Source organism: Podarcis filfolensis (assembly GCF_964270895.1).
Source record: "Podarcis filfolensis genome assembly, chromosome: 6".
Lineage (NCBI taxonomy): Eukaryota > Metazoa > Chordata > Lepidosauria > Squamata > Lacertidae > Podarcis > Podarcis filfolensis.
Window position 1 is genome coordinate 45,974,242 of NC_139609.1, and position 27,766 is coordinate 46,002,007.

General features: G+C 39.8%; 1 protein-coding gene across 1 annotated transcript; it reads left to right on the forward strand.

The window, feature by feature from the left end:
* The first annotated feature begins 81 nt into the window (after positions 1–81).
* On the forward strand, positions 82–27,311 carry SPATA6 (spermatogenesis associated 6). The gene is made up of 14 exons (XM_083619597.1): positions 82–303; positions 2,854–2,991; positions 4,045–4,093; positions 6,416–6,457; positions 8,138–8,262; positions 10,154–10,234; positions 11,320–11,595; positions 12,623–12,710; positions 15,656–15,696; positions 17,636–17,817; positions 23,127–23,226; positions 23,724–23,848; positions 26,338–26,528; positions 26,962–27,311. The coding sequence occupies exons 1-13, from the start codon at positions 253–255 to the stop codon at positions 26,507–26,509; spliced, it is 1,470 nt and encodes a 489-aa protein (XP_083475723.1). The 5' UTR covers positions 82–252; the 3' UTR covers positions 26,510–26,528; positions 26,962–27,311.
* Positions 27,312–27,766: the final 455 nt, after the last annotated feature.

Sequence of the window (27,766 nt, forward strand, 5' to 3'; positions counted from 1 at the left end):
CTTTTCAAAGCAGCGAGGGTTCCGTTAGCCACGCCCCCTCCCCACCCTCAGGGGCCCCGTTAGCGTTCCGGCTGCCATAGTTACCGAGTCCGTCCAGGGCGGGCGGCGGGCCGGCGGGCGGGCCCTAGTTGTGCAGCACGTCCTGTGTGGGGACCGAAAGGTCCCCTTCTCCGACCTCTCCACCCCGTGCCTCCCCACCCGGCGGGTGGGACAGTAGGGCCGCCTCCGCCGCCCTCCTCTTCCTTCCCTATAATGTCGCCAAGCAAGGGCTTCCTCTGCGTTCTGGAGCTGCAGATCCGCTCGGTGAGGCGAAATAGGCGGCGGGGAAAGGGTTAAGCGCGCGTTGCGGGGGCAAGATGGTGGCCTCTGGGTGGGACACGGGGGGATGCGAGAGGGGAAAGGGGGCAGAGAATGGGGGCCAAGATGCCAGGGCGGAGGGGGAGACCTGGAGGAAGCGATTTGGGGGAGTCTTCAAAGTTTTCTTCCTTTGTGGGGCTGCTCTTTCGCCTTCAGGTTCTTCCACTCTTGTTTTAAAACTAAATAAAAACCCTCCCCCCAATAATGAGAGTGGGGCGCACTCTTGACTTAATCCTGGCAGGGGTTTTTTAATTCCTCCTAACGGTGTTGGCGGAAATCGGGAGGGTGGTGGACCCGGTGCATGAATCTTTGTTAAGACTGATGCGCCTGGTCTGTGTGACCCACTTGCTGCCACTGATGGATTTGTTACAAGCAAAGCTGCCCAATCAGAAAACGTGATTTTATTTGATTTGTTTCTAAAATACTGGCCCATCCAACTTTTTCTTTCCCCCTTTCTACTGACTGACGTTCTCGAGTACATCTGGAAACTTCATTTTGCCTCTTCATCCCTCCCCACCCCCCAAACTTCCTGAAATGCTTCAGTAACCGTTAGATTAAATCTCCTCCTCTCCGTTTCCTCCTGACCAATTAGATGCCAACGTTTTGCCTTTTTCGCAAACTCTGCACCAATCCCTGTGTGGAATGTGAGTTGGGCACATCTGGTGCTGAATGCAGTTAATCAGCTGCTAAAATACTTGCAGGAGTGACAAGTTTTGCATGTAACACTTGGGTAAATCACGGCTTAGTGTGAACGTGCAGGTCCCCAGAGAAAAGATCATGGTTGCTTTGCTCTTTCTCCTGTCCTCCAGCCATGGTTTGACTTAGTGTGCTGTTCAAACCTGGGCATGTGGCAGACAAACCACAAGCTGTAACTTTGTTCATGATGATGGTTAGTTGTTTCCTGTTCTTTATTTGCTGGAAAGCTTGGAAAACGAAAAAAAGAAGTGGAGTTCATCTTTCTCTGAACTCCAAAGTAAATTTTATATGACCCTGAATCCCCAAATAAATGTTGGGATGCCCCCCATGATCCTGGGGGACTTTCCCCCTTCAAGCCCAACAATACAGTGGTACCTCGGGTTATATATGCTTCAGGTTACATACACTTCAGGTTACAGACTCCACTAACCCAGAAATAGTACCTCGGGTTAAGAACTTTGCTTCAGGATGAGAACAGAAATTGTGCTCCGGCAGTGCGGCGGCAGCAGGAGGCCCCATTAGCTAAAGTGGTGCTTCAGGTTAAGAACAGTTTCAGGTTAAGAACAGACCTCCGGAACGAATTAAGTACTTAACCTGAGGTACCACTGTAATGGTTTTCATGTCTGAGAACTGGGGAGAGAACCAGTTCTAGATGGAGTCTCTTTCTACCTGAAGCAGCAGGTACTAACTTCAGGCCCAGGTGGCTTCAGTTCTTAGGAGTGTCAGGGATAGGCTGACCACAGTGCTCTGATACGATGCCATTTGAACCACTGTAATATGTTATATGTGGGACTTCCTCTGAGGACAATGTGGAAGCTGCAGCCAGCACAAAATGTGACTGCATGGGTTGGGAGTTGTTTGTGGATAAACAGTCATTTAACACTGTAGTACCAGTTCCCTTTCTGCCGGTCAGCCTAATTCAAGGTGTTGACTCTAATGTGTAGAGCCCTAAATAGGTTAGGGCCCAATTACTTGATGGAACATCTCACACATATCTGCCAAGTTGAGTTCTGCAATTTGGTAGTGTAGGATCTTGCAGTTTCACTGGTTGAAAGGGCCTTTTTACAGTGATGCAGGGGGGATCCACAGCCTTCTTTGTGGTGGCAATCTGCTGGTGGAACTTCCACACACCCCTGGGCATACATCTGTCCCCATCCTGACCCCCCCGCCCCCGTAATTGATGACTTTTAGAAAACTGCTTAAAACACTTCTTTTCACCCTGTCATTTGAAAAGTCTGTGAGTGGAATTGATGATTCTAATGCAGCTGCTGAGCTGTTGTATTGGTGTAATGTGATGCTTTAATTATGCTGAAATTGTTTTATTGTTTTATCTTGTGTGTTCATTGCCCTGGGATCCTATTGGATGAAGGGTGATCTATAAATGTAAATAATAAATAAACACACATTTCAATATTGGTTTCATTTTTCTCCTAGCTTGAACTAAAAATTCAATACAGACTGCACTCTTTGATACAGGGCTGCTCCTGAAAATGGCATCGCCATATCTAGTTTTCCCCCTCTCCTGTAACATGTAGAAATATGCTTTTCTTTCTTTTTTAACTGAAACAAAACTATATGAAATTACTGCATTATCATATCAATAGAAGTTTGTGTAGACATACTTAATGTTGTGACATTATGATATGCTTCATTTCCTTGCCTGTGGCAGCTGCAGCCAAAGATCTGAGCAGGGGCAGACAGAGAATTCAATATAGGGATGCAGTTTTTTTAGCAGCAACCCCATGTTGGCATCAAGTAGCTATACAAATTTTGTGACATAATTGAACATTGATCTTCCAGATAACATGTCCGGGAGTTACCCTGAAAGCGAAAGATGACCTTTATATCAGTGCCCGCATTCTAGGACAATATAAGAAGACATCGTCTGTTCGTGCAATATTTCCCCTTCTATTTAATGAAAAACTGATATTTGAAAAGGTAAATGTTCACCGTGTCCTGGGTATGACATTCAGTGCATTACTGGCATTTTGATCTAAGCACTACTTACATGGATGGAAAATGCAATGTACATACAGTCGCATGAACAAAGGTTTCCTCTCTGCCTTAACTGTTTATTGTTAGCCCTGTGCAAAGTTTCCTGCTATTCATACATGTCTGACTTCACATTGAAGTCAACAGGGAAGCCCACCCACATGGGAACTCAGTTCCTGGGTTCAAGTGTTAATTGATGTTTAAGTTGGAAACTGCGTATTTTACAGTTAATAAGTTGATTCAAGAATGGTTGTAGGGCATGAGTGTGACCCCTACATGTTCTTGAGATGCAACTTCCAACATCGCCAGCTAGCATGACAATTGACCAGGGATGATGAGAGTTGTAGTCCAACATCAGAAGAGCTGCAAGTTCACAACTCTGTTGTAGGGCACATATGTGAGTCCTTCCCAGTCTTGCATTATCCATATTCTCCTGGCCTGTTTGCTGTTCAGTGAAGGTAGCAATTCACAGGCAGTTTTTCTGACTCATGAGTATCATGGCTTATGGCACCACCCGCCCACATGGGTCTTTGCAGCCCATACAGCCTAGCTTGCTAGAATTAACACCACTTTCAGTCAGTTCTCACAAGTGTATCTTATCATGCACTCTAAAAGTGAGTTGATACTCTCATTACTCTTCATTAGTAAGTGCCTAATAAAGTAACCAATAAAGACTACCATCTCCCATTTGGTAGTAAGCAGTGGGCTTTTCCATTGTGTTGAAAGCAACACAGATTTACATTCCTGTTATTTATGGTTGAATATATGACTAAAGTAATACTGGAAAGGGCAAAAATCAGAGAAGAAAATGGGTTATTTCTGTGAAAAAGCTTTTGTCTCTGTGCCAAATTATGAATCTTGGTTTTTGCTTTCTCTTTGAAAGAAATGAGTGCAGTTTTCCCTTTCCTTTCCTTTTAAAATTATGGTAGCCATATTCTATGTCCTTGTTATAGCTGAGGCCAAATTGTTCCATTTCATTTTCTTAAATTTTCATTTTAGGTATATACTGATGTAGTTGACCCAGGAGACCTTGTTGAACTATTTGAACGTAGGTTTTAAAAAACTTTTTATGTCTATTATATTATTTGCATGAAATTACTTTAAAGTGTGGAGTATGAAAAGCCAATGGGAGATTAGGAAAAAAGCCAGAATACAGTGGTACCTCAGGTTAAGTACTTAATTTGTTCCGAAGGTCCGTTCTTAACCTGAAACTATTCTTAACCTGAAACACCACTTTACCTAATGGCGCCTCCTGCTGCTGCCGTGCCGCAGGAGCATGATTTCTGTTCTCATCCTGAAGCAAAGTTCTTAACCGGAGGTACTATTTCTAGGTTAGCGGAGTCTGTAACTTGAAGCGTATGTAGCCTGAAGCGTATGTAACCCGAGGTACCACTGTATGGTTTTTTATGAATGATGAGAAAATGACAGTTGCAATATACTATAAAGTCACCTTCACTTTATCAAAAAATAAAATAAAATAAAGTTTCAAAGTAAGGTGTGCCAAGGAAACAAAAAACACCCTAAGTTAAGATGAGAATGTGTTTGTGTTCATTGGAATATCTCACTAAGTTTTAGATGAAAACCCATAGAATTAGTTTAATTATGGATTGCTATGTATTCAGTTGGGAATATTTTTGATAATCTTTTGAATAACTGGTGCTTTTGTAATTTTAAAATTCAGTGAACCTTTGCTCATTATCACACTTGCAGAGATTTGTCATGTCTAATCTTTGCCCCCTCCCCCGAAAAACACAAAATATTACTAGTCACTATTGAATATGGGAGAGAATGAGAGTGAAAATAGGATAGCAAAGAGATTAAAGACAGTACAAGAAAGCAAGTTAACAAAAGCTCAAGTTATCTTTTAATTCTGGGGAAATATAAAATGGTCATTTTGATGAAGCTGTGCAGCTCATGGTCTGACCCATACCTGGGCCAAGACCACCTAGGAAACCCATGTATGCTTCATTAAGTTTCATAGAATCTTAGAATTGTAGAGTAGGAAGGGATCTGGAGGATCATCTAGCCCAACCCCCTGCAATGCAGGAATATGCAATCCCATATGGCAGAGCTTTCCAAACTGTGTGTCGGGACCTGTTACTGTGTCGGCTGCAGTGTGTAGGTGTGCCGTGTGAACGTTCTCCACACTCCTCCCGGGGTTGGGAAGGGGTTAGTTTAACCTCCAGTTTGCTAATAGAACTGAATTATTGTGTCACGAACTGATGCATGTTTAAAAAGGGTGTCACCAACATGAAAAGTTTGGAGAGCTCTGCCATACGGGGATCAAACCTGCAACCTTGGTGTTATCTGCACCACACTCTAACCAACTGAGCTATCCATGATTGAAGAAAGGTGGGGTATGTTAAATAAACAAGGGAGAAAGATTTAGGCTAAATCTTGACTTGAAGGCTGCAATTTAATACTACTACTTGGTAGCTCTGTCCCAGCTTCTGCCAACCTAGCAGTTCAAAAGCACACCAGTACAAGTAGATAAATAGGTACTGCTGTGGTGGGAAGGTAAATGGCATTTCCATGCGCTCTGGCACTTGACACGGTGCCTCGTTGTGCCAGCAGTTTAGTCATGCTGGCCACATGACCCAGAAAGCTGTCTATGGACAAACACCGGCTCCCTCAGCCTGAAAAGCTAGATGAGCGCCGGAACCCCATAGTCGCCTTTGACTGGACCTAACCGTCCAGGGGTCCTTTACCTGTACCTTTAATTGAGCAGGTGTCAACTTTATGAATTAAATGTCACTAAATATGGAAATTATCTATGCCATATGCTTATGATAGCAAAACATATAGTAATCAGAACACCAGAGGATTTGAGCCTACCTTCACACTTCAAGGGTGTTATACTGCCACAGCATCTCAAATATTATTCTTAGGGATGCAGGAGGTTTTGACTGTCTGCCACATACCATGACATCTACATAGTTATTCTTCAGGTAGTGCATGTCCAGTGTCTGCTTCAGTACTGTCTAACTGGTGGAAAACAGCAGCCAACTGAACAACCAGCAAAGGGCGTTCTTCCTGTTACCCCTCCAAAAGGGCAGGAATAAATATTTCACTTAAACAGCCTCAGGAAGCAGCTGTTGTACCATATGTATCTGGATTATCTGATGTATGATAAGCTCTAAAAGTATATTAAGTGTCAGAGCAGTCAACCCATCTGCTCTTACAAGCTAAAAACTAGTATCTTCACTACTATTTCACACTTAATGTGTCCACTATCCATCTGTGCTAATCATTGCCTCATCAAAATTGTTCAAACCTTTTCTGTTCAGGTTAGAGAAAGTAAAATTGGTGTAAAGCTTTTCATTTGCATCTCAAAACAACTTCTGACTATAGTTTTCTTCTTTTTTTCTAGGTGACACAACAGTACTTGAATTAATACAAACTGTTCCTCCAGGTATTGATAAATTCATGAATTATGGAGGTTTTTAGAGAAATTTTCATGAATGCCTAACATATTGCAGAGGACTCTGCTTCTCAGGTTGCAAACAGCATAGTTCTCAACTAATCAGAGTCAGCGTAGTAAACCTTCCTTAGCTGTGGACCTTCCACTGTTGCATAGAATCACAATACACACTATCCTTACGCCAGGGAAGATGATGGCCTCTTCCCTGCTACCTCTCTGTGTTTGTCCATATGATAGCTCAGTTAGAGCATAGTGCTGATACCGCCAAGGTTGCAGGTTTGATCCCCATATAGGATAGTTGCAACTCTATCATTCTATGATTCTCTGATATTCACTCTGCAGTTTCCTCATGTGCAGAGTCTACACAGGTGCATTTATATTTTAGTCCACAGATATACTAGAAACTGCCTTTCTAAACCACTTTTGTAAAATGTCTGATGAATCTCCATACTGAGTGTCTTGACCACCTGGGCAAGGGGGAGCAGAGTGTAATGTTCTTCCTCATAAGATCCCTATGGCTAATACTCTCCAGGGTTTCAGGAAGGCTAAAAAAGCCTTTCTCCTTCAAAAGTCTGTTTTGTTGGTGGGCTGAAATTTTTTCGGGCAATCACTAGTTTACATTTGGTTGGATCCAGAATATTTTCAGTGGAACCCAATATCTAAATGTTCCCATGGGATGCAGCCCTCTATGTCCAGGTGGATGGAGGATTCTCTTGCGGGACCTGGTGCAGGGGGGTAGAGATTGAAAAAGGGACCACTGAAAATCTCGCCGTTCTGCCTCTGGTAGAATTCAGTTAGCAGACTAGGAGCCTGTGGTTGACAAACAGGAGTCGCTTCCATTTTCAGATGTCTGAGGTGTCATTCTGCTGCATCTGGGTTATTTTTATTGGCACTTTTAATTGAAAGATTGTTTCAAACTTGATTTATTGTGGAATTTTGTATTGTATTTTAAATTCTTGATAGTCTATTTTGTAGTTGTAAGGTTGGTTAAACTGATAAAAATAAATTTTACATAGATAACTGAACTGCCAATCATGCAGCTGTTGTCTATTTATGTAATTATCCAATCATGCACTGGGAATTAATCTTATTTTTCAGTATCTACTTACAAGCAACATTCCTTCTCAGGCACAGACATTGTTAATAACCAATTATGTTCAATACACAACATAACCTTCTATCACTTTTACTCTGGATTGTTTTGACAAGGTGCTCCTTTTTGCTGATGTGTTAAAATTTGAGAACATAAATTTTAAACAGGGAGCTTTCTTAAATGGATTAAAAAAAATCAGTTTAGATTTATATTTTTTGCTTCTTCCTGATGGCTCTGATCTGCTTTTTAAAATGCCATTATCAACTAGTAGAATTGCTTAAATGGTCTTTAGGATAATTTTCCATGTCAATCATATTGGGAGTAGACCTATTGAAGGCAGAACTTGATAATCCATTGATTTCAGTGGGTATGTATAAAGTTGAATATAACCCATTGGTTTTAGTTGGAAAAAATAGGTCTGTATTTAATTCTTCTATTGAAATTAGTAGGATTCAAAAATGCTTAACTTCAATTGGGCTATCCTTTTTGTATACAGTCTGGCTTGCCTATATTTGATAAAAAAGAGAAAGCAGGTGATATCTGCCCCCCCCCATCATATGTATAACTATTATTTTCAGTTGGAGAAATTCTAGCCACTTATGAGGAAAATACAAGAGATTTCCTTTTCCCTGCTCCTAAATCAATCACTGGACAACGAGGGTCAGTTCGTGAAATTTTAATGAAGAAGGCCTTTGGTTTTACAGTAAGTGGTGAAATTGTTCTTTACTCTGAAATATTGCTCAATACTTTGATATGCTCCATATACAATGTGGATTATTTAAGATCCACATTATCACAATATATGATACAGTGTCCAGGCTTTGGGGATATTTGTTTAAGAGATGTGCTGAATTAAGGCCTGATCCATTTGTACTGTTCTATGCAGTACATTTTGTTTCACAGGGCATAAACTTCCTCTTGCTTATTTGAATTGAATTTTTCTGACATTTTGTTTCTATGCGACTTGGTTGGGTGATATGCTTTTGACTATTGCCACCACATGCTATAAACAAGAATGATCTGTGAAGGAACCATAGTTCAGTTGCAGAATGTATGCTTTAGATTCATCTGGTATCTCCACTTAAAAGGTTCTCAGTATAGAAAATCCCTCTGCCCAAGACCCTGGAAAGCTTCTGTTGGTCAAATATTTTATTTATCTATCTAATAAATTTATTGGCTGCCATTCGAAAGATGGTATTTTCCCATGACAGCTTACAATGTTGAAATGTATTTAAAACCGTATAAAATAACAGCATAATCACAGTTATGTCAACATTTCAGTCAATGTACCACAGCAAGCCATAGCAGTATATAAGACTATATTCAACACACTAATTAAAAGCAATCCTGAACAAAAATATTTTTAAAACCCACCTAAACACTAAGGAGTGGACAGTACTGAGCTAGATGAATAAGTAGTCTGAACCAGTATGAACTTCCCATAATATTGAGGAATGACTCCTATTATAGAAGCCAAGCTGCTGCTGCTTAACAAAACTTGTTTTTCTCTATTCCATTCCTACCGTTTGCAATTATTTCCATTACTGTACTTGGAACAAAATATATCTTGACAGATCTATAATTACATAGATTTCACTTTATTGTATCTTTTTAAAAATGGCATTTCATTGGCTACCTACAGATCCTTTGGTGAATGGCTGCTTTTAGCAAACATTTTTATTAGTTCAGCAGATTCCTATTTGAGTTGTGAGTGTGCTACGAAATTCCATGTTAACACCCATTTCTTCATATGGGGTCATTTGGTGCAGTTCGTTGCACATGATATCAGTGCAAGTTGCCTGCAATAAGTCTAGTTAGGGCAAGGACACAATATAGGCTGAGGATAAAGACTGGACACAAATAACAGGAACGGAATAGCAGGAAACATTTCCCCCACATATGGCAAATCCTATGCTACTTCCCCTGTATTCCTTGTGCCACATATTTCTTCCAGTGACTACACCCTCTGGCTGCTACAGGGAGGAAAATGCAAAAATCTGCAGCTTGTCATTCTGGTTGACAGGCATTGCCTGATACTCTCTTTTATAACCATGATGTTGCCCTCACTGCTGGTGGGGCGGGGTGTTTACTTTTGGAAAAGTAAAAGGAGTTTGTTATAATTTGTTTTCCTTTGTCCAGCATTAAGATGTGGCAAACAAACATAGGGGAAATGTAGGTTTTGTGTAAACAAAGGATATCATAATGTCTCCATTGTCCATATCAAAAAGTTTGAAAGTGATGTGAGTAAAGGTTGTACAGCAATACTTGACTTTTAATTAGTGATATGTAACATGCCATGAAAATCTTTTTAAATGCTTTTGACAAAGCAGTGTGTTGAAATAAACGGCAGACCTTAATTGTAGTACAAAAGCAATATAATCATCAGTAATTGAATTGTCAGAAATGCAAATGTTATCTTCTTGACATTTACCAATGCTGTTCTGTCTTTTCTAATTATCTTTATTAAAGGCTGAAATTAACAAAGGAAACTGTTAAAATTAGGAATGGTTTGTTGCAGTAGGTGACATTTACTTCTTTGATACCCTTTATCTCTCTAGTTGGAGCTTGATGTTCAATTATTGTCTCTCTTCTAGGGAATTGCACCAAAATTGAAGTTTTTCACAAGTTGTCTTATTTCTGAAAACCTGTTACGTTCAGAAAAAGCTCAAAAGCAGGTTAGCATAACTTAATTATCTGCACTTTAATTTTTAGATTGAGTATTTATAGCTAGATTGTTTCTTTTGGTGAAATTCCTCTTATGAAAGTTTCTCAGAAATCTTGATTTGCATCTTCAGTCAAGTTTAGTAAAAGGCAGCCTGAACATTGCAAATAAGTGAATCTAAAAGTGGCAGCTACAAGAATCTTTGTTTACCCAAGAATTTAGTAGTTAGCAATGAAAGATAGGCAAGTAATATTTAATAATAATAATAATAATAATAATAATAATAATAATAATAATAATGGATAAATGCATTAGACGCCCTACTTCAAGGGTAACCTGCTGGCACTAGTACCCCTATGATGCCTGCAAAAGATCCTGGGTATCATGCCTCCTCAAAAGTCCACCATTCACAAGACACTGTTTGCTGTTCCTGTTTGCTTCTTGTTGGCGCTGCCTTAACTTCTTCTGCACTGAACATGTTGCCTTGAACATGCTCATATTTCATAGATAGGAAGGACTGGACATCCATCTTTCCATTTGTTCTGAACAGACGAGAGATGCAGATAGGTTCTCTGAGAGTGAGTGCAGCAGTGTTTGATTTGGGTGCTTTTTAAACCCATTAATGGAGTGGCATGCCCTCACCATTCTGTGGTCTAGTCTCTTTATCTGCAATTTTTAGGCCCCCCAAATGTTTGACAACTCCTGTGTATGCAACCCCTGTATATGCAAGCAAGGCAAAATATTACTGCTTGGACCACCACTCTTTCGCCATACACTTTTCTTGATAGAGTAGGCCAATGCCGGTAATGGTGGAGGAAACTCCTCTGAAAGGAGCGTCAGAGTGTTTCTTTTTCTAGGCAGTGGAAGATGGTTCAGTGTTCTTGTAGGGCAGGTGAACCTAAGAATAGAAGAGAAGCAGAGAGTGGGAAGAATGAGACACCTCCAAGAATGAAGCTGTGTGTGATCTTGAGGTTTTGAAGTTTGTTCTGGAGACTTTGTGTGTTAAAAGCAATATAATTGTTGAATGCTGTGTTACTGATAGTGCGGACATATTCTCTGAAGCCGTTCATTCTTTCTTATTGACTCTCTTCAATTCAGGATAACTTAGACCAGCAGCAACGTTCATCCAAAGATGGAACGCCACAGATAAGGTCACCAAAAAAGAATCCTCCCTCACTTGAGAGAAACAGGCAGGGCCTAGCAGCAAAAACATATGAGCAGCCCACAGTATCCTCTCTTTCTCGATCTCCATCTCCTTACACCAAAAGGCGAATATGTGAGCTTCAGCAACTTAGACAACGCCTGGCCCATCTAGACCTAGGACCTTTTGATTTCAGAAAAGAATCGGATAGACCTCCATTTGTAGTTCGACGTGTATGTATGCCCTACAGCAATTCCAATTTAAGCCAGGAGCAAATCTTGCTGTTCACAGTTACTCTAAGAAGCCTTTCATTCAGCTCTTTCTCTTTGTGGCTGCTTATTTTCTCCTAAGCGCTCTAAATGTAAAATAAAGCACTACTCAAGTTCTTTTGTTGATGCTGGCAGTTGACAAAGAACCTGTTATTTCATGAGTGCCATGTTGAATTATTTGTGTGTCTATTTTCCCACTGCACTGGATAGCACAATGGTTGTATAAATTCTACTTGATAGTAGCTGAAAGTTCTAAAAGGGCTAAAGCCCTTATGTTTATGTGTGTGTGTTTTAATTAGGCTACTTTTGTAAAACAAGGAAAACTAAAAAAAAATAATATTGTGGAGAAATATCTAATGTCATGATTTTGTTGACCAGGAGTATGATGTGCATGGCCAAATGAAGTCCTCAGACCACACATATTTCTGGGTTTGAAAGTGTATCCAATGGATTTCCAACTATTTTTTTCCTAAATATCACGTAATGTATAAATTGTAATGTCTTTGTTTCTTTCAATAGACACTTTAAAAAGGCATTATTCAGACATAATGTCAAACAAGTGTGTATGACAAACTGAGGTAATGATAATTTGGCAGAGCTGGGAATTTGGAAGTCTAATAGCTTGCACTTCTGTTTTTAGCTAATCATAATTACGTGATATGTCTGAAGCTAGACAAACTGTGGTTGGTCTTAACTGCAGCTTATGGAAACAAGCCAACTTCAAACCAGGAAGCTGGCTTGTTTCCATAAACCATACTTTAGATTAATCATAGTTTAGGATTCAGATGTAAAACTAAGCTGCAATTAAACAGCAATGGAAGCATAAAGCGACTAACCTTATGGCAAGGCTGTGGGGTAGGGAGGAGTGCATGAGTCCAGCACTTATGCATGGAACAATAAACCATTGTTTGTATGTCCAAACTGGGTCACTGCATACAGACACACATTTTGCACTATAAATAAAACACTTAAGAAATTATTTAATTTTCAGCCAGAACAGCTGTCTGCTTCACCTGATGTTTTTACTTGGTGCCGTCCTAAAGACAATATAAAAGATGCTTGGCCTGAGACAACCTATGGTAAGTACTTTTTTGTATACAAAAGATGTGTGCAATTATAGACATAAACATGTTTATATTTTACAATGTGTAATTGCTACAGTGGCCTGAATTTTGTCTGTGTTCTAGTTCATAAAAAATTTCGGTTTTTAACACAGTATCTGATTCCTTACATTCTTGGTAACAGCATAACACATTTTTGTAAATATTGCTAGTGATGAGATAATTCTAAAAGATCTTAGTGTTTTAACAGGAACAAATACTACTTGTGTATTCCTTGCTGATACGTACCATCTTCCTGACTGGGGAGTCTACAAGTCTTTTTGCCTCATTCCTTACAATCTAGACATTTTGTGTTTCATATCTCTCACTTGACTTTAAAAATACAACCCCATACTCCTATAAAGTCAGCCTTCACTGCTGACTGTGTTTTCAGGAAGTCTCACTGAGCTTATGATCTCTTATTTCCCATTTACACCCCTTGGATTATCTGCTCTGTTGCTTCCAGTAATCCATGGATTAGAGTTGGAACCTGTTAGAGAAAAGCCGTGTTGAAAGCCATTGCAATTCCATATAGCGTTCTCTCGCGGTGTTACCACCTGTCATGTTCATTTGCAATTAAGGCACTATACTGCTTTGAAACATTTTTGTTAGGTTTTTGGCATTTGTGCATATGGATTTTTGTTTGTGTGTCATAGTCTCTAGGGATCAAAAACGAGGTCTCAATTATTGTTTAAGAGTCTCAGGGTAGAGCATCAGATAAGAGAGCCCTTTTCTTTGTAGATCATCCCCGGGGTGGAACGTAATTTCCCTCTGTGAACTGTTCCGCTTGAGAGAAGAACCTTTCCACGTAAGATAATATTATCCACATCCTTGTTTGCAGTGTGGCTTGAACTTTGGTGTATCATCATTCTCATGTTAACTCTCCTAGTACCCAGAATTTCTGTCTCTCCCTGTTCTGCTGAGTGGCATGGAGGCTGCCCAGCAAGGCTTTTTCCCATGTCACAAGCTTGCAGTCATGCCAGAGGAGTTCACGCAGCAAGGTTTATATCTTTTAAAAATGTCAGAGTTACTTTATTGTATACCAGTTGCTGGGACAGGAATTTCTCCCACACATCCACAGGCTTTCAGTGTTAACCTAGTGGCCCATGAACCTAACAGTAACATGAAAAAGAGGTCCTATGTAATTCTTTTTGCAGCGCAGTCCTTTACAGCAGTGGTTCCCAACCTTTTTTGTTTGTTGATCCACAAGTCCAAATTTACTTGATATGGTGACCCATTATTTTATTGATACATATATTTCAGACCTTAGGACTAAGGCAGCCAATTAGTTTCATGCATTTTAACTGCAAGTTTGCCTTTTCTATCCAAGTCAGTTAATACCACCTATTAATGTGGGGGCAGGGAGTGTGGTGTTGATACAGTCCCAAGGATCAGAGGTTCCCTGCCTCAGGTGTATAGAATTGCAGCCTAATACTGTGACTCCTGTTAATAGGTGTTACAGTAGAGACCCAATCCGTTGCTATTGTGAACTTACTTCTTTACCTCTGTGCTGTGTTAAGTGATAATTACCAATGAATGAGGTTTTTTTAATTTAAAAAAAATGAACATTGTTTCTAATATTCTTGTATATGTGGTTTTTTACCTGTAAGCAGCATTTTGGTCAGAAAATTGGATGGAAATACATAAAAATGCTAATAATAATGTAAGCTAATAAATAAAGCTGTTGTTGATTGTTAGTACTGTATTGGCTTTAGGTTGCTTCCAGCGAGATTTTAGTAATATGCTGCTGATGTCTTATAGCAGGCATAGGCAAACTCAGCCCTCCAGATGTTTTGGGACTACAGCTCCCATCATCCCTAGCCAACAGGACCAGTGGTCAGGGATGATGGGAGTTGTAATCCCAAAACATCTGGAGGGCCGAGTTTGCCTATGCCTGTCTTATAGGGCTGGCTCATTTCTGCTGCTGCCTCCCAGCTGCTCCAGTGTGGAGGCTCAGTTGTGGCTCCTGGTGTTAACAAATGAGGTCACCTAGAAGTTGGGGGACCTGGGGGAAAAGAAGGAGAATAAATCTTCTGTGGATTTTTAGGAGGCCTGGAGAGAGTTGGTGAGGCTAGGGGAATAGAAATCAATTCTCTCTCTGCATGTACATGCAGAAGAGTGGGACTTGGCCTTGCAGTGGGACTATAAGGGAGAAGGGTTGTTACTTAAAAGGACCCAGAGTGGGAAAGAAATGATGACAGGGTTCCCCCCCCCCCTTCTGTAAGGGAATAGAGATGACAACAGCCTGTAGGAGAGCATGGAGCAGGGGGGAAAGAAGACAGAATCCTTCTTTCCACTGGGAAGACAGACCTGCCATGGGGTGAAAAACTCTTAACAAGATCCCATGACAGTAAAAGGGAAGGCTTAGATACTAGAACAGACATTATTGTGCTTATTTTTCCTATTAATTTTCTGGGACCCTTTTGTGGAGTTGCTTCCTGTTGGTCCTGAAAAATCCTTATAAGAGAATATTTAGTCCATTTCCCAAATGATGCTCTCTTGTAAGGAGCTTCATTTGAAGAATGGAAGGAAGATTAACACATCCCAGAAAAATTGAACCAGAAAAGCTGTTGTCTTATGTGGAAAATCTATTCAGCAGAGATATTTCAATGGAAGTATCTTGTTTTATCCCAAGTGTTTTACACTGCTGAAGCATTCACGCATCCAGAGACTGATACATTGGTTTGAATAACTAATTATGTCCCAAACTCTAAATTATTTCACTGTCCAAACAGTTTATGTGCTCAGTTACCATTAATACTGTGTGGTAATCAAACAAGCCACTGTTCTCAGAGGTTGCAGTTGAAGGTGGTGCAGTAGGACTAATACTTTGGGGACTTTTTGAGCATTGGTATTATAAATGCGCACTATAAAAGCAAAGACACGTATTTGCAAATTAGACATCATCTTATTTTATTTTTTAGATCCTACCCTTCTTGGCAGTTATAGACCCAAGAATCGAAAAGTAAGTACTGAAAAGGAGGTTGCATAATTAAAGCTGAATGTGATGAGATGAGTAAAACTATCTTAGCTGAGTGGCTTACTGCTGTATAATATTATTTCCTTACCACTGACAATTCTATATTTTGCATTGTTAAAATATGACAGCCTCACAAATTGTGAGGAAAAATTGACTGCCACAATGAACACGTAAAATCTGAAGCTGCCTAGATGAATCTATCTAGCCAAGTATTGTCAGCTGCAACTTTCCAAGTCCTAACTCAAAGGACTGTCCCAGCTCTCCTCAAGATAAATGTCATTGCATACATTGATTGTTGGACACTGACTTATGCCAGTGTCAGCGACCTCTTTATAAATGAGGATTCTGGTGATGATTCACAACTAAGGCTGCAATCCTAACTCCACTTTTGGGGGATTAAGCCCCAATGAATTCAGTAGGAGTTACTTCTGAGTAGACTTGGTTAGGTTTGCTGCCTAAATCATCTATTAGACACAATCAATTCACCATCATGATAGTGGCTCTTATGACAGCCTTGTAAATAAGCCTGCAAAAATATTTGCTCCCTGCTAAGAGGCTTATCACTTGTGTTTCCATGGAGGCAATGGAGGAGGAGAAGTCCCGTTCTCTATGACCAGCATGAAAACACAGGTTCCTGCCCTCTAACAGACTAATAAAAACAGAAACCCCTGTGCCTTCTACCAAGTGAACAGGCACAAAAGTGATGGACTGATCCTTCCTCCTGCTATCCTGCTGCATTTCCATGCTGGTTTCGGAGAACTGCTCCATCAACTGCAGCTTGTGAAGGTGTTGTGAAACCTACTCCCTTCATTTATTGTGGAAAATTATGTGTAGTTGGAGGAGTTTGGCAGGGATGATTGGAGTAAAGTGAGTATCTGCCTAAACTTCAATCTCCTTGACAGTTGAGTCATTTCTGTGCTCAATTTTAAGGGTCGGTTATCACTTCTAAAGACCTGAGCAGCTTGCACCCAAAATATTTAAGGAACTGTTTCTTCCCATACATTCTTGTCCTCTGTCCTAGGACAATGGAAGAGGCCATTTTCTGTGTTCCAGCGCCATCCAAATTTCAGTAGGCAGTAACACAGGCAAGGGGCTTCACTTCTGTAGGGCTATGGAACTTCGGGAGATCCTTCTATCTGGCTTCCTCTCTGATGGATTCCAGCTCAAAATGTTTACATTCTGGCATTACTGTGGCCTGAGAGGTTTCTGCTTTGTTTTTGTTTTTTCTAAACTGTTTTTATAATGTGTTTATTTTAGAAATATGTTGAAGTTAGGCACCTTGAGACAAGCACAGTGTTTTAAAATTTATATCCTATCTTGACTTGGGCAATCCTGCCATTCATTGCTTAAATCTCAAAAAAGGATTTTATTTGAAGGCATGTTATTTCATTTTCATTGCATCTAAATCTTGGTAGAATCTCATTTACTGTGACATTTTACTAAATATGGCCAACACTTTTGTCTTAGGGTTGCATCCAACGGTCATCCCATTAGCACAATTCTGCCTATGCAGTAGAACTTCCCCCTCTGTTCAGGGTGGGGGTTTGCACAAGGAGAAGAGAGGAAGGCCTGTTGTGCAAGTGGAAGTCCTTGCACTAATAAGACAAATATGCTGGGAACAACCCCTTACCTTGAAGAAATTAAATAAAACATCCTTCAGGCAGTCACCAGAGTTTTCAAAATCTGAAGTGGAAATTTCAAATACGTGGATGACCTGAAAAATGGCATTTAGGATGCAAAGGACTGTGATTCCTTTGTTGTAGTGTTCTAGGTATTTCTGCTGCTTCAGAGTTTTAATATAAAAAAACAATGTTTTCATTGTACTACAATACTCAGTACTGTAGTACTCAGGTATTGCCAAGATGTTAAGCATACTATGTATCTTTCTTAAAAATTATGCTCCTCTTTTTTTTGTTTCCGGCAGGCTACCAGGTCACATTCTGATAAAGACCTTCATAGTTTTTCTCACAGTTACGATGAGCACTTGATTTCGAGTATAGCTGGTAGGCAGCTCCATTCAACTCAACTGCTAATGCATTCAGCACCTCCACAACTGCAGAAGTATTACTCAACTCCTATGTTTAATTGCTTGTCTCTTAGAGAAAGGTAATGCCATTTATCCACAAAATCTGAACAAATGTGCTGTCTTCTCAGTGTTACCTGTATTTTTAGTATTTCAGGTGGTTGGTTCTTTTACTGATAGGTTAACAACTTAAGGTTAGTTGGCGTATTGGCACATTTCTGGTATGGTGATAATTAACATCTTAGGATAAAGTGTCTCTAGCAGTATGCCCGTGTAGTGATATATAAGCCATGCGGCAACTTTGGCTTTAAATATATTAATTTGGCATTGAAGGCAGATATTCCAGAGTTGAGATGCAAAGCAGCTGACCCTATTCAAGTACTCCTACTGGTACAGTCCAGCTGGGGAACTTTGTTACCTTCATTTCATAAATGCCTTTAATTCCCATTGTATGGACAGTACTATTCAGTTCACTGTTGAGGGTTAAAACAGTCAGCCACTTTCAGCAGGTCAATTATATGTCATCTGTCACATTCCAAATTTCCCCTCAGCTTCGTCAGTGACTTGCATTTCTGACTGCAAGAGGCTGGTGGGGAGGGTACACCAAGGGGAAATACCTTGACACTGGAAGCTGCGTTTGCCTGTCTTGCCTCTCCCACCTTGCAGGTATTTTATTTACTTGAGAGCTACTTGAGCTAGGGGCATGAGCCAAAGTGCTCTTGTTCTGTGACTCTTTCCCTGTTGTTGATGCTATGGCACCAAGGTCTGCAGTGTCAGCTACAGTCGTATTAATCCTGACTCTTTGGAGTGGATGGCAATGTGCTCTCTGTATGGAAATGGTCTGAGTGGCATGGGCACCTTGTTGTGAGTGGGCAGATTCCATTGGATAGTGGAATGTTTGTTTTGCATTTGGTCTCTGACGTTTTGTATTATTGTATTTTTGTTGATGTTGTCTTGGTAGTTTGCAACAGATGATGTGACATTATGTTACATTGTGGATATTATCTTACATGCAAAGCAGATTCTTTAGTTTTGTTTTAAAAAATTGTCATTCGGTAACCATTCAAAATATTACAATGTGACTTTTTCCGTGCATTTTGTCATTTCTATGGTTGTCAAGTGCCCTGGGTACTGTAATGTAGAAAGGTGTTATATAAGTTAATCTGAACTGAATTGCTATGATTGTGTTGCAGATATCTGATACAGACTGCAGAGGAGTTAGGAATGGTGGAAGCTCTTGGTTCTGTTCCAAAACAGTTTTGCAGAATCTATTCATTTCTCTTTGTCAAAACTCCCGAATGATTGTGAGATTTAAAATAGATTCTGCTATTCATTCTGGACATGTATGCATGTCTGGAGCTTCATATGTGGCAAGTGAAAGGTGACAGTGCTACTTCTTCATCACTCATAGTGAGTGTTGTGCTTCCTGGGGAAGTGTCTACACCACCTGCAGTGTGCCTCATGCCAATTTTGGAACAGGCCTAGATCCCACTGCAAAGAGACATATCCTGGAGACATTTTAGAAATGTTTCCATCTCAGCTGGTACCTGAGGTTCTGGCTGAGACTGTGGGTTGGAACATATCTTCTACCAAGAATGGACAACTACTCCAGCTCACCTGTAAAAATAAAAAATATTTCCCCCCCCCCCAGGTCTCCACCAGCAACTCCCCCCTCCAAATAAACACATTTAAGAATAAAGCAGGAAGGTAACTAGCAACAGGCAACACTTGCCTTGCATCTCCATTAACTGGAAATGACTTGGAAGCATTGGTTTTTTGTTTTTTTTTTTTGTCAGGGATTGTGAAACTTGTAGTTTTCTTTGCTTCCCAAACTGAACTAAGAGACGGGAGAAATGACAAACAAAATCCCACATTCTTTGACCTGTGAGTCATTTCCAGTTAAGGAGAGGCTAGAAAGGTCCCTACTGATGAATCTGGACTGCATTTGAAATGGGACTAAAAGGAGTCCTGCCTCAAGATTTTCCCACAACAAGCATGCAATGCTCTTCTCTGTTTCGTGCTGATTCTGAATAGCAGCAACTGAGGTGAAGATGTGGCCTTAGAAGACAATAAGAGCCTGAGCTACAAATAAGGCAGTCTGATACAGATATCCATCTTACGTATAGACATCTCAGTAAGCTAGAAAATGGATTCTCTCAGCTACAGATCTCAGTCATCGAGATGGAGCTGTGAGCAGAGTGCCAATGATTCTACGAGGTGATACAGGCATAGAGAGAGGCTTACAGTTTCCTGTCGTTATAGGGGACTGCATATCTTGGGGATTGATTCACCCAGCGTGATGTGACCTTGTCTGTTCAGCAGTTGACAGGTATCAAAAACTGCCTGGCTGGCCTAGAGAAACGGAAAGGTGCAGCTCATCACGAGCAGTTACTCTTGGCCTCTGTAGCTTGTCTGATATGGTTCATCAAGACTTGATCTTGTCTGCTGTAGGTCAGAACAATAGATTTCCAAAGTGTTTCTTGAGAAGGTTGGTTATTGTAATGCTCACCACATCATTCTTTGTATGCCAGATGCTCTAACCTACTTCCTTTCATATTCAGACTACTGTGAAATATTTGTCAAAACAGATGGAGTGATTTTACTTGAAATGGCAGTAAGTTTGGCAGCCTCCATTTGTGTTTTTAATGCTTTCCAGAGGTGATCTGTTCATACAACTTTTCAAGAGCTGGTATGGTAGCGCAGGATATCCACAAGCACTTGGGAGCATTTTTTCCATCACAGTGTCCATTGTTCTGTGGGCAAGGGGAGGCATTGGCTACCTTCCTCCTCACTGGGTGTGGTGTGGCAGTGCCTTCTGGATGAGTAGTTTGGTGGGGAGGCCCAGTATCCAAGCCATGAGCAACTCTTTTAAATACAGGTGTTCAGGCTGGTAAACATTTTGTACTTAACTTGGAAAGCTGTAGTGTGCTGTTGATAGGGAGACAGAAAGCTGTAGAAAAGCTTTTCTTTTTAGCAGCACTCTTTTCACCGCACACCCAACTGCATTTACCTCCAGAAAGAAAATTACAAGCAGTACAAACACATCCCTTTTTCTGGCAAGAATGACCAGGGTGAACCTGAAACGGTATCTGAATCTCTTTCCTTTCTAGGATTATGGAACAAAGTGAAGGATGGGAGGCCCCTGAGCAGGCACAGGGAGTCTTCATTTTCTGTGTTCCCTCCTTAAGCCCAGCCTAATGTGTAAATCAGGCCTAAATTCACTGGGAGGGGGAATCATAAGCAACCTCATTTTATCTAATCTCTGTTTGATTTAATTAATTCTTGTTGCATTGTTGCTGATTTCGTATGGTTTGATATAGCTGTCTTCTGTTGGATTATTCCAGGGCTAATTTCTTGGCATCTAAAAGTACTCCATGTGTACTGAATGACTCTTGCTAGGCCATATTACGTTTAAATTAAATCTGGTTTGGTTAATGAGCATAATTGCATTGGTAAGCTCTCAGAGATTTGCTTTTGCAGTTGTAGTTATCCATGGAGCAATTTCTCCCCTTCTCTCCCCCGCCCTTTCTACAATAGTTGCTTGCTCAGTAGATGTGCATCTGCTACTATAGTACTTTATTGATTTTTACCCTGTGATAGTTTGTCCTTGTATGTTTTTTCCTCCTTCTCCTCTCAGCACAAATCCTCTGCCTTTTGAAACTGATAAATTCTTCATGGAAGCCACAGAAGTGCAATTGCACTTCTTGTTGTGATACACTATGGCAGGGGGAAAGCGTTACATTAAGAGCCACAGATGATTTTTGCAGAATGTGCCTATAATAACTTTGTTGATATGAGATACATTAGTATTCCTTGCTAATAGAGGATTTGAGCATTTATTGCTAGAAATGCTGTCTCTGAAAATACGTACCCATTGCAAACTATAGAGTGGTAAGCTTCTATTTAAACAGTCCATGTGGACAAATCTTATTTTTTGTACACCAGAAGCTGCGGTCATATAGGCACTTACCTGCAAGTAAGACTCATTTTGAATTTACTTCAGAGTAGACATGAATAGGATTTCACTTAAATTGTCTACCTTATCCTGATGAATATGTAAAACTTAGATTGGCCACATTGATAAGATTTCTGGATTTGTTCCTTGATTCTTATTGCTGAAAAATACAACTCTGCTTATCATTTTTTAAAAGTTCTTATAAAAGAGGGAAAATGCTTTTAGCTACATTACAACAGAAAATAGTTTGTTCTGTTGATTGCTCTCGACATAGCATCTTTGAAATGAATTATGAGTAGTTCTATATTGATCTGGCTTACTCTAGGTCACCGAGCTATATATCCAAAGTGTTTATACAATCTATTGGAATCGATAAACAATTTAAACTGATGTAACTGCAGAATGTTTGCTAGTCCCGAGGAAAATTGGAAGTATGACAAAGAATACAGTTGTAGAAGTTTATTTGGTTTTGTCAGAGTAAAATAATACGACCATTCTGGCAGCACTGCAAGAAACTACCAACACCTTAATCCCATATGTAAGAAGTTGGTGGTTTTGCACAAGCATTATTTGAGTCTTTATGCTTTAGAAATTCTGTTTATTTATAGTTTTAAGAAATTGCTTTTTGAAAATGAGCTTCAGAGAATAACTCCAGTAGGAGTTGCACATCATAAAATGGTTTCAATTTAGATTATGGGTGTTAAATTTTAGCTTTAGCTTTGTTGTATGGTGACTTTGGGTGGTGTAAATATTAATGTAATGGCTTAAAGTGTGGATTAGGTTTTATAGTTATGTCTAAAATTAGACAATTAAAAAGGAGCTGATACTGTTTTTATTAATACCTAAATTTTTGAATGTAGAAAATTGAGGTGTGTGTGATGAGTGAACATTTCTTATGCCACAGCGCACACTAGTGGATTATTTTGTCATTTCACTAAAGAAATGTCCATAGGGATTTACAGGGGTTTTTTTGTTTTAAGGGGCGATATTAGTCCTCACTTTGTCCCTCTCAGGGCTAATATTGTGACAATTACAGGAAGCTTCAGTTTGTGACAAATACAATGCATCAGATAATTGGAAAATGAAGCACACTTGGCTTCAAAGTCATGTTGAAATCATGCTTCGTAACCATGTTTAGCATTGTGCTGTACATCTCTTTGCCCCAACATTTAGTAAACATCAATATATATATTTTCTTTTTTGAATATTTTAGAAATTTAGATAATGAATATGCAGAAATCAATATTTGCTTAATATATTCCTCTAATGTAGCATATATTGCAGAATATATGCTATATGTTACTGGAATTAACAGTAAGTTTTACACTTGATAAAATGAGGCCATCATAAGAGAGAACCATTTGACCTTGTATCCATTTCTAAAGATCAAACGGTGCCCATAACTTAAAATCTTCCCTTTTTCTCTTTTGATTATAGGTTTCGTTCTGGCTGGAGTGCAACAGTAAATGGAGAAGAGATCCATAAACGAGTGAGAAATATTTTAAGGACTCACAGTGCAAGGCAAAGGCTAACTTTTGTACGTTTTCCCCTAAAGTGTTATGGAGAAAATACCCACCCACCCCCGCTTTTTAAAAAATTGTTTCCTTTCATTAGTACATGAGGAGAACTTTTATAACATATATGAACAATTTTTGCCATTGAACATTGTATCTGTCATGGAACTATTCATGACATTATGTCTTTATGTACAAATTGCTTTGTGAAACCCATTGTATCTTTGGGTCCTCAACAGGATCACATGGTGACCTCTGGCCACCCATTTCCAGATGCTCCCTTTTCTTCCTTACCTTTCTTTTTTCTTGTTCCCATCCCTTCTTCACATGTCAATGGAAGAGCCAGTAGTTTGCTTACCTTATTGCCACTGTTTTCATGTCTCTCATGGCTGTTAAGTGTTCGTTTTGATAAAGATTTAATTTTTTTCATAAAATAAAAATACATATAATTATGTTTCTTTTTGTAAAGGACTACATTTTTCAGTCACATGAGATTATCATCTTTGTATTGATTCCTTAGGATGAGAGTTGTTTGTCAAAAGATGATTCTGCTAAGTCAAGAGACTCTAGTAAGACAGAAGATTCCAATAAGAAGAAAGACATTTCAGACAGAGACCGTTTAAGCCACAGTGATCTTCAGAGCAGGTAAAGCTCCTATTCCTATTATACCCCCTTGTCCTAGTCCACACTAACTTTTCCATTCACTGCTGTCTCTGCAATTGTTACCAAAATACTCCTTATCTATGCCTGTTGCAGTTGGAATAAATTATACAAGTGAACTAGACTTGTATAACTTTCTAAACAATCCATGCACAGACTTGGTTTACACTTGAAACACAGCCCACCATAACCTTAGGCACTCTTAAGTCTATTGATTTAATCTGCCGCTATTCTCTTCCTTTTCATGTTGCCAGAATAATATGAGAAGCCAGGGCTGCTTCCCTTACTATCCTGTCAACACCTCCCCTGCCTCTCACACTCTAAGCCTCGTCTTGTCAGCTGATGCAAGCAAAGCTATGTGCATATGTCTGGTGATAGTTTGGGACACGGGGATCATTTTGGGACCTACACGCATGAATAAAGAATCTGCAACAACTACTGCCACAGCATTAGCGAAAACGATGGACTTTGAAATGTCATATGCAAGTAGGGTCTGGGCATTGATGGGTTCATCACATTCTGTAGAGCAGTCGTGAGAGTTGGGGATAAAGAAAGGGACTCAAGGACATTCTGACAGCTTGAAGTCTGCCAGCGTCCTCATAAATAACCGTACCAAGGCAGAGTTCAGAGGAGAACGTAGTTTTGCTGACCAAATGTTCACACTAAAGTAAATGATTGAAAACCATTGGGACTGCACAGAAGGTCCGTGATGCTGAAATATTTAAAGTGCAAGTGACTTTGAAAGGAACTTGTGGGACTCTAAAGGAGATGGAACAAAAGCATGTGACAGGTATATGACAGGTATTTCCAAAAGTGGAGCTGAGTGCAGCTACCCTGCTCTTAATATGATTTGTGCATGTAATCCCCAGATCACTTCAGCTCAGCTTGTCAGGATAGTTTCCAGTTAAGGCAGCAGACTGACGTTTTTCTAACATGGATGTAGCTATGTCCGTTCCACTGTTGAATTTCTTATGAGGAAGGGATGACTAATGGCCATGCACCAAAAGTGAGCACACTCAAAAAGTGTGACATTGTCAGTATGTTGATGTGGAACTCACAGGAAGTGCTGCCGCTTTTCATGAGCATATCTCAGACTGTCATGATGACTGTGGTTCTAGGTGAAAAAGTCTGGATTTTATGGAACCAGAGTTATGGGTGCTATTCCTCATACTGTGCTCCTGTTCTGCCTCCATTCACTGCATTTTATAAGTAGTACATGGTCAGCTGGGCTTCAAATAGAAAGCTAAAGCCTGCAAGTTTTATCATGGTCTTCTTTAAAAGGACCATTACATGGCTATATAGCACTGATAAACAGTTCCTTTTTCTCATCCACTTTAGCATCCACAAAATATGTATATATGTGTGTGTGTTTTATTTATGGTATTAATATACCTTAAATAGGTGGACCTCACATAAGACTATTGGCACAATAAGCAATAATTAAAAGGTTGCAATAAAATAGACAATACAAGAGTTTAGAAGCAGCAGTATCGGCTTCTTCTCTGCTCCCCTCAGGGCAAAATGAAACTAATCTGCTGGTCAATCCAGTTGTCTCTCATCTAAAGGATAAATCATATGCTGCCTGCTGTGATGCAAGTTATCACCTACATTTTAAAATTATCTGCATTCAGCTGGACTTAAGTTCCAAGCTGCTTCTTAGATTAGAGGTCAGGATAGAATTATGGAAAACTTGGTATTTGAATCAAGCAGTGGGTCTTGCACTCAAATGCTGACAAGGTGCTTAGGGCACAATCAACTCTCAAGCAGGTATGATATTTATCTTGACCAGTGAAAGCCATCCAGGAGATGCTGACTCATCTACTAGTTGAAATGACCAGTATCTCTTTTTATGAGAGCAGTGTAGAAAACTGTGACTTGGGAGCCACTATTCGCATGGTAGCATTCCATACTATTAGGGTAGGTGACTATAGCAGGCATGTGGCTAGGGTCTATCAGAGTGCTTGTTGTGGAAGACCAATATAATCGGCCCTGTCCAAATAGTAACTTAATTCAGTGGTGCAGTATCTCACCATGAAGAAAAAGCTCAGAAGCCACCAGGTGCGTGTTGGAGACTGGGTGGATCAAAACCTATAAAAATAATCTTGGGCTCATAGATATTGAGGTGATTGACAAAGTGACTGTATCAGAAACTAATCAAGTGAATACAAACATATCTGCACATAGAAAGAAATGACACTGAACAGTCACTTTCCATATTTATGAAACTATAGAAGGATCCAGTATATTTCTGAGGTGAGACATCTGTAGAGTATACTCAGAAAGTGCAATCAGGACAGGTTTTCTTTAATACTGTCTATTTTGGAAATAGCTGTGTAAACAAACCTTGTAGACTTCACTCAAGTGCCTATGCTACTTAAAGAGTAATCAAATAATAAATGTCCTTCACTCTTTTCCTTTTTCAAAAGATCACATTTTAATAGATGTGTGTTTGGGTTTTTTTTGGGTATTGCTAGTTCATCTATACGGCAGAGCATCATGGTTCAACTGGATGATGACGACTATTGGACTAGTCAAGCTGCAGAATATAAAAGCAAACCCCACAGAGCAATCTTTGAAGACAGTCTGCAGAAAATCTATCGAAATATGTACCGAAAAGCTTCTGGATCAAAATCAAAGAATAAATAAATTCCTGATAGTGATGCAGGTGAAAATGAACAGTATAAAAGATCAATATTTTTAATGAAAATATTGTGTGTCTAACAAATGTTTCTCTCTCTCTCTCTCTCTCTCTCTCTCTCTCTCTCTCTCTCTCTCTCTGTTTTTATGTGAGTTTGTGAAATTCTGAGGCTGGGACTCTCACCAGGAAAATAAATAAAATCTGGAGGGTTTTAAGTAGGGTACATTGTTTGTTTATGGGATTTATAGGCATGTTAGTAGTTTTGGCTCCCCATTTCTAAAGCATCTGGCTTCCAATTGAATTAGGATAAATTGCACACATCTCCACTACATTGCTGTCCATGTAGGTATGTGTCTTGCCTAGAGCACTGATAGAGGCACATGTGGAAACAGTTGTTCTGTGGTTGCAATGTGTTTCCAATACTTTGCTACTGAAGAGTATCTGTTGGGCTCTTTTTCAGGGGTGTTATATCATTCAGCATGTCACTGAAAATCTGTGGATCTTGCAAGGGTATCTGGGCAAGTGGTGGGGAAGCCATGGACCTTTGTGTACTGGATGATTGAGTAAGTTCACTGTTGTGAATAGTGAGGAAGTTGCTATCAGGAACAGAGATTGCATTCATTATCAATACAAACAGCCAATAATAATGATAATGCCTACTTGGAATCACCACCACCACATACAGGACTTATGAGAGTTGGGGATGAGGGAGAGTGAACATAAGAAGCCTAATACAGTATTCAGAATTGTTTTATAAGACCTGAAATATTGTCATGTGAACAATAGACCTTCCATATTTTGTTGTAAAAATCGTGGTTTTTGTGTGTGTTTTTGTCTGCGAAATTGTTGTTATTGTTGTTGTTGTCAGGCATGGGTGAAGTAAGCCAACTGTGGCAGTCTTCTGCACACTGATGGACTACATCTTCCTCCTTTCTCTCTGCTATTTTTTAATCATTATACTTCTATTTGTAATCCTCTTTTAGCTTAATTAGGTTAGCAGTATATCACTTCCCTTATATTTGCTCCCAATCACCCCTTAATCAAACAGGACCCAGTTTCCTTTCAGACTGCATCAGAGATATATCAGTGCATTGTTGGACATGAAAAAGAGCAAGGCTTCCAGCACATCAGCTAGTGCACCCACCCAAATGCAAACATTATGAATGTTCTGCACCTCAAACTGATCAAATTTGGAGTCTGTTCTTACAGGCTCAAGGGATGTATTGGCAGAGCGGCATTGGCAGAGCGGGCATCTCTCTTCTAAA

Bases quoted from the DNA above. Each gene is read 5' to 3' on its own strand.
- SPATA6 (XM_083619597.1), top strand. From the start codon at position 253: ATGTCGCCAAGCAAGGGCTTCCTCTGCGTTCTGGAGCTGCAGATCCGC. The intron at 2,992-4,044 runs GTAAATGTTCAC...TTTTCATTTTAG, and splicing joins AAAAACTGATATTTGAAAAG to GTATATACTGATGTAGTTGA. The intron at 23,849-26,337 runs GTAAAGCTCCTA...GGGTATTGCTAG, and splicing joins CACAGTGATCTTCAGAGCAG to TTCATCTATACGGCAGAGCA.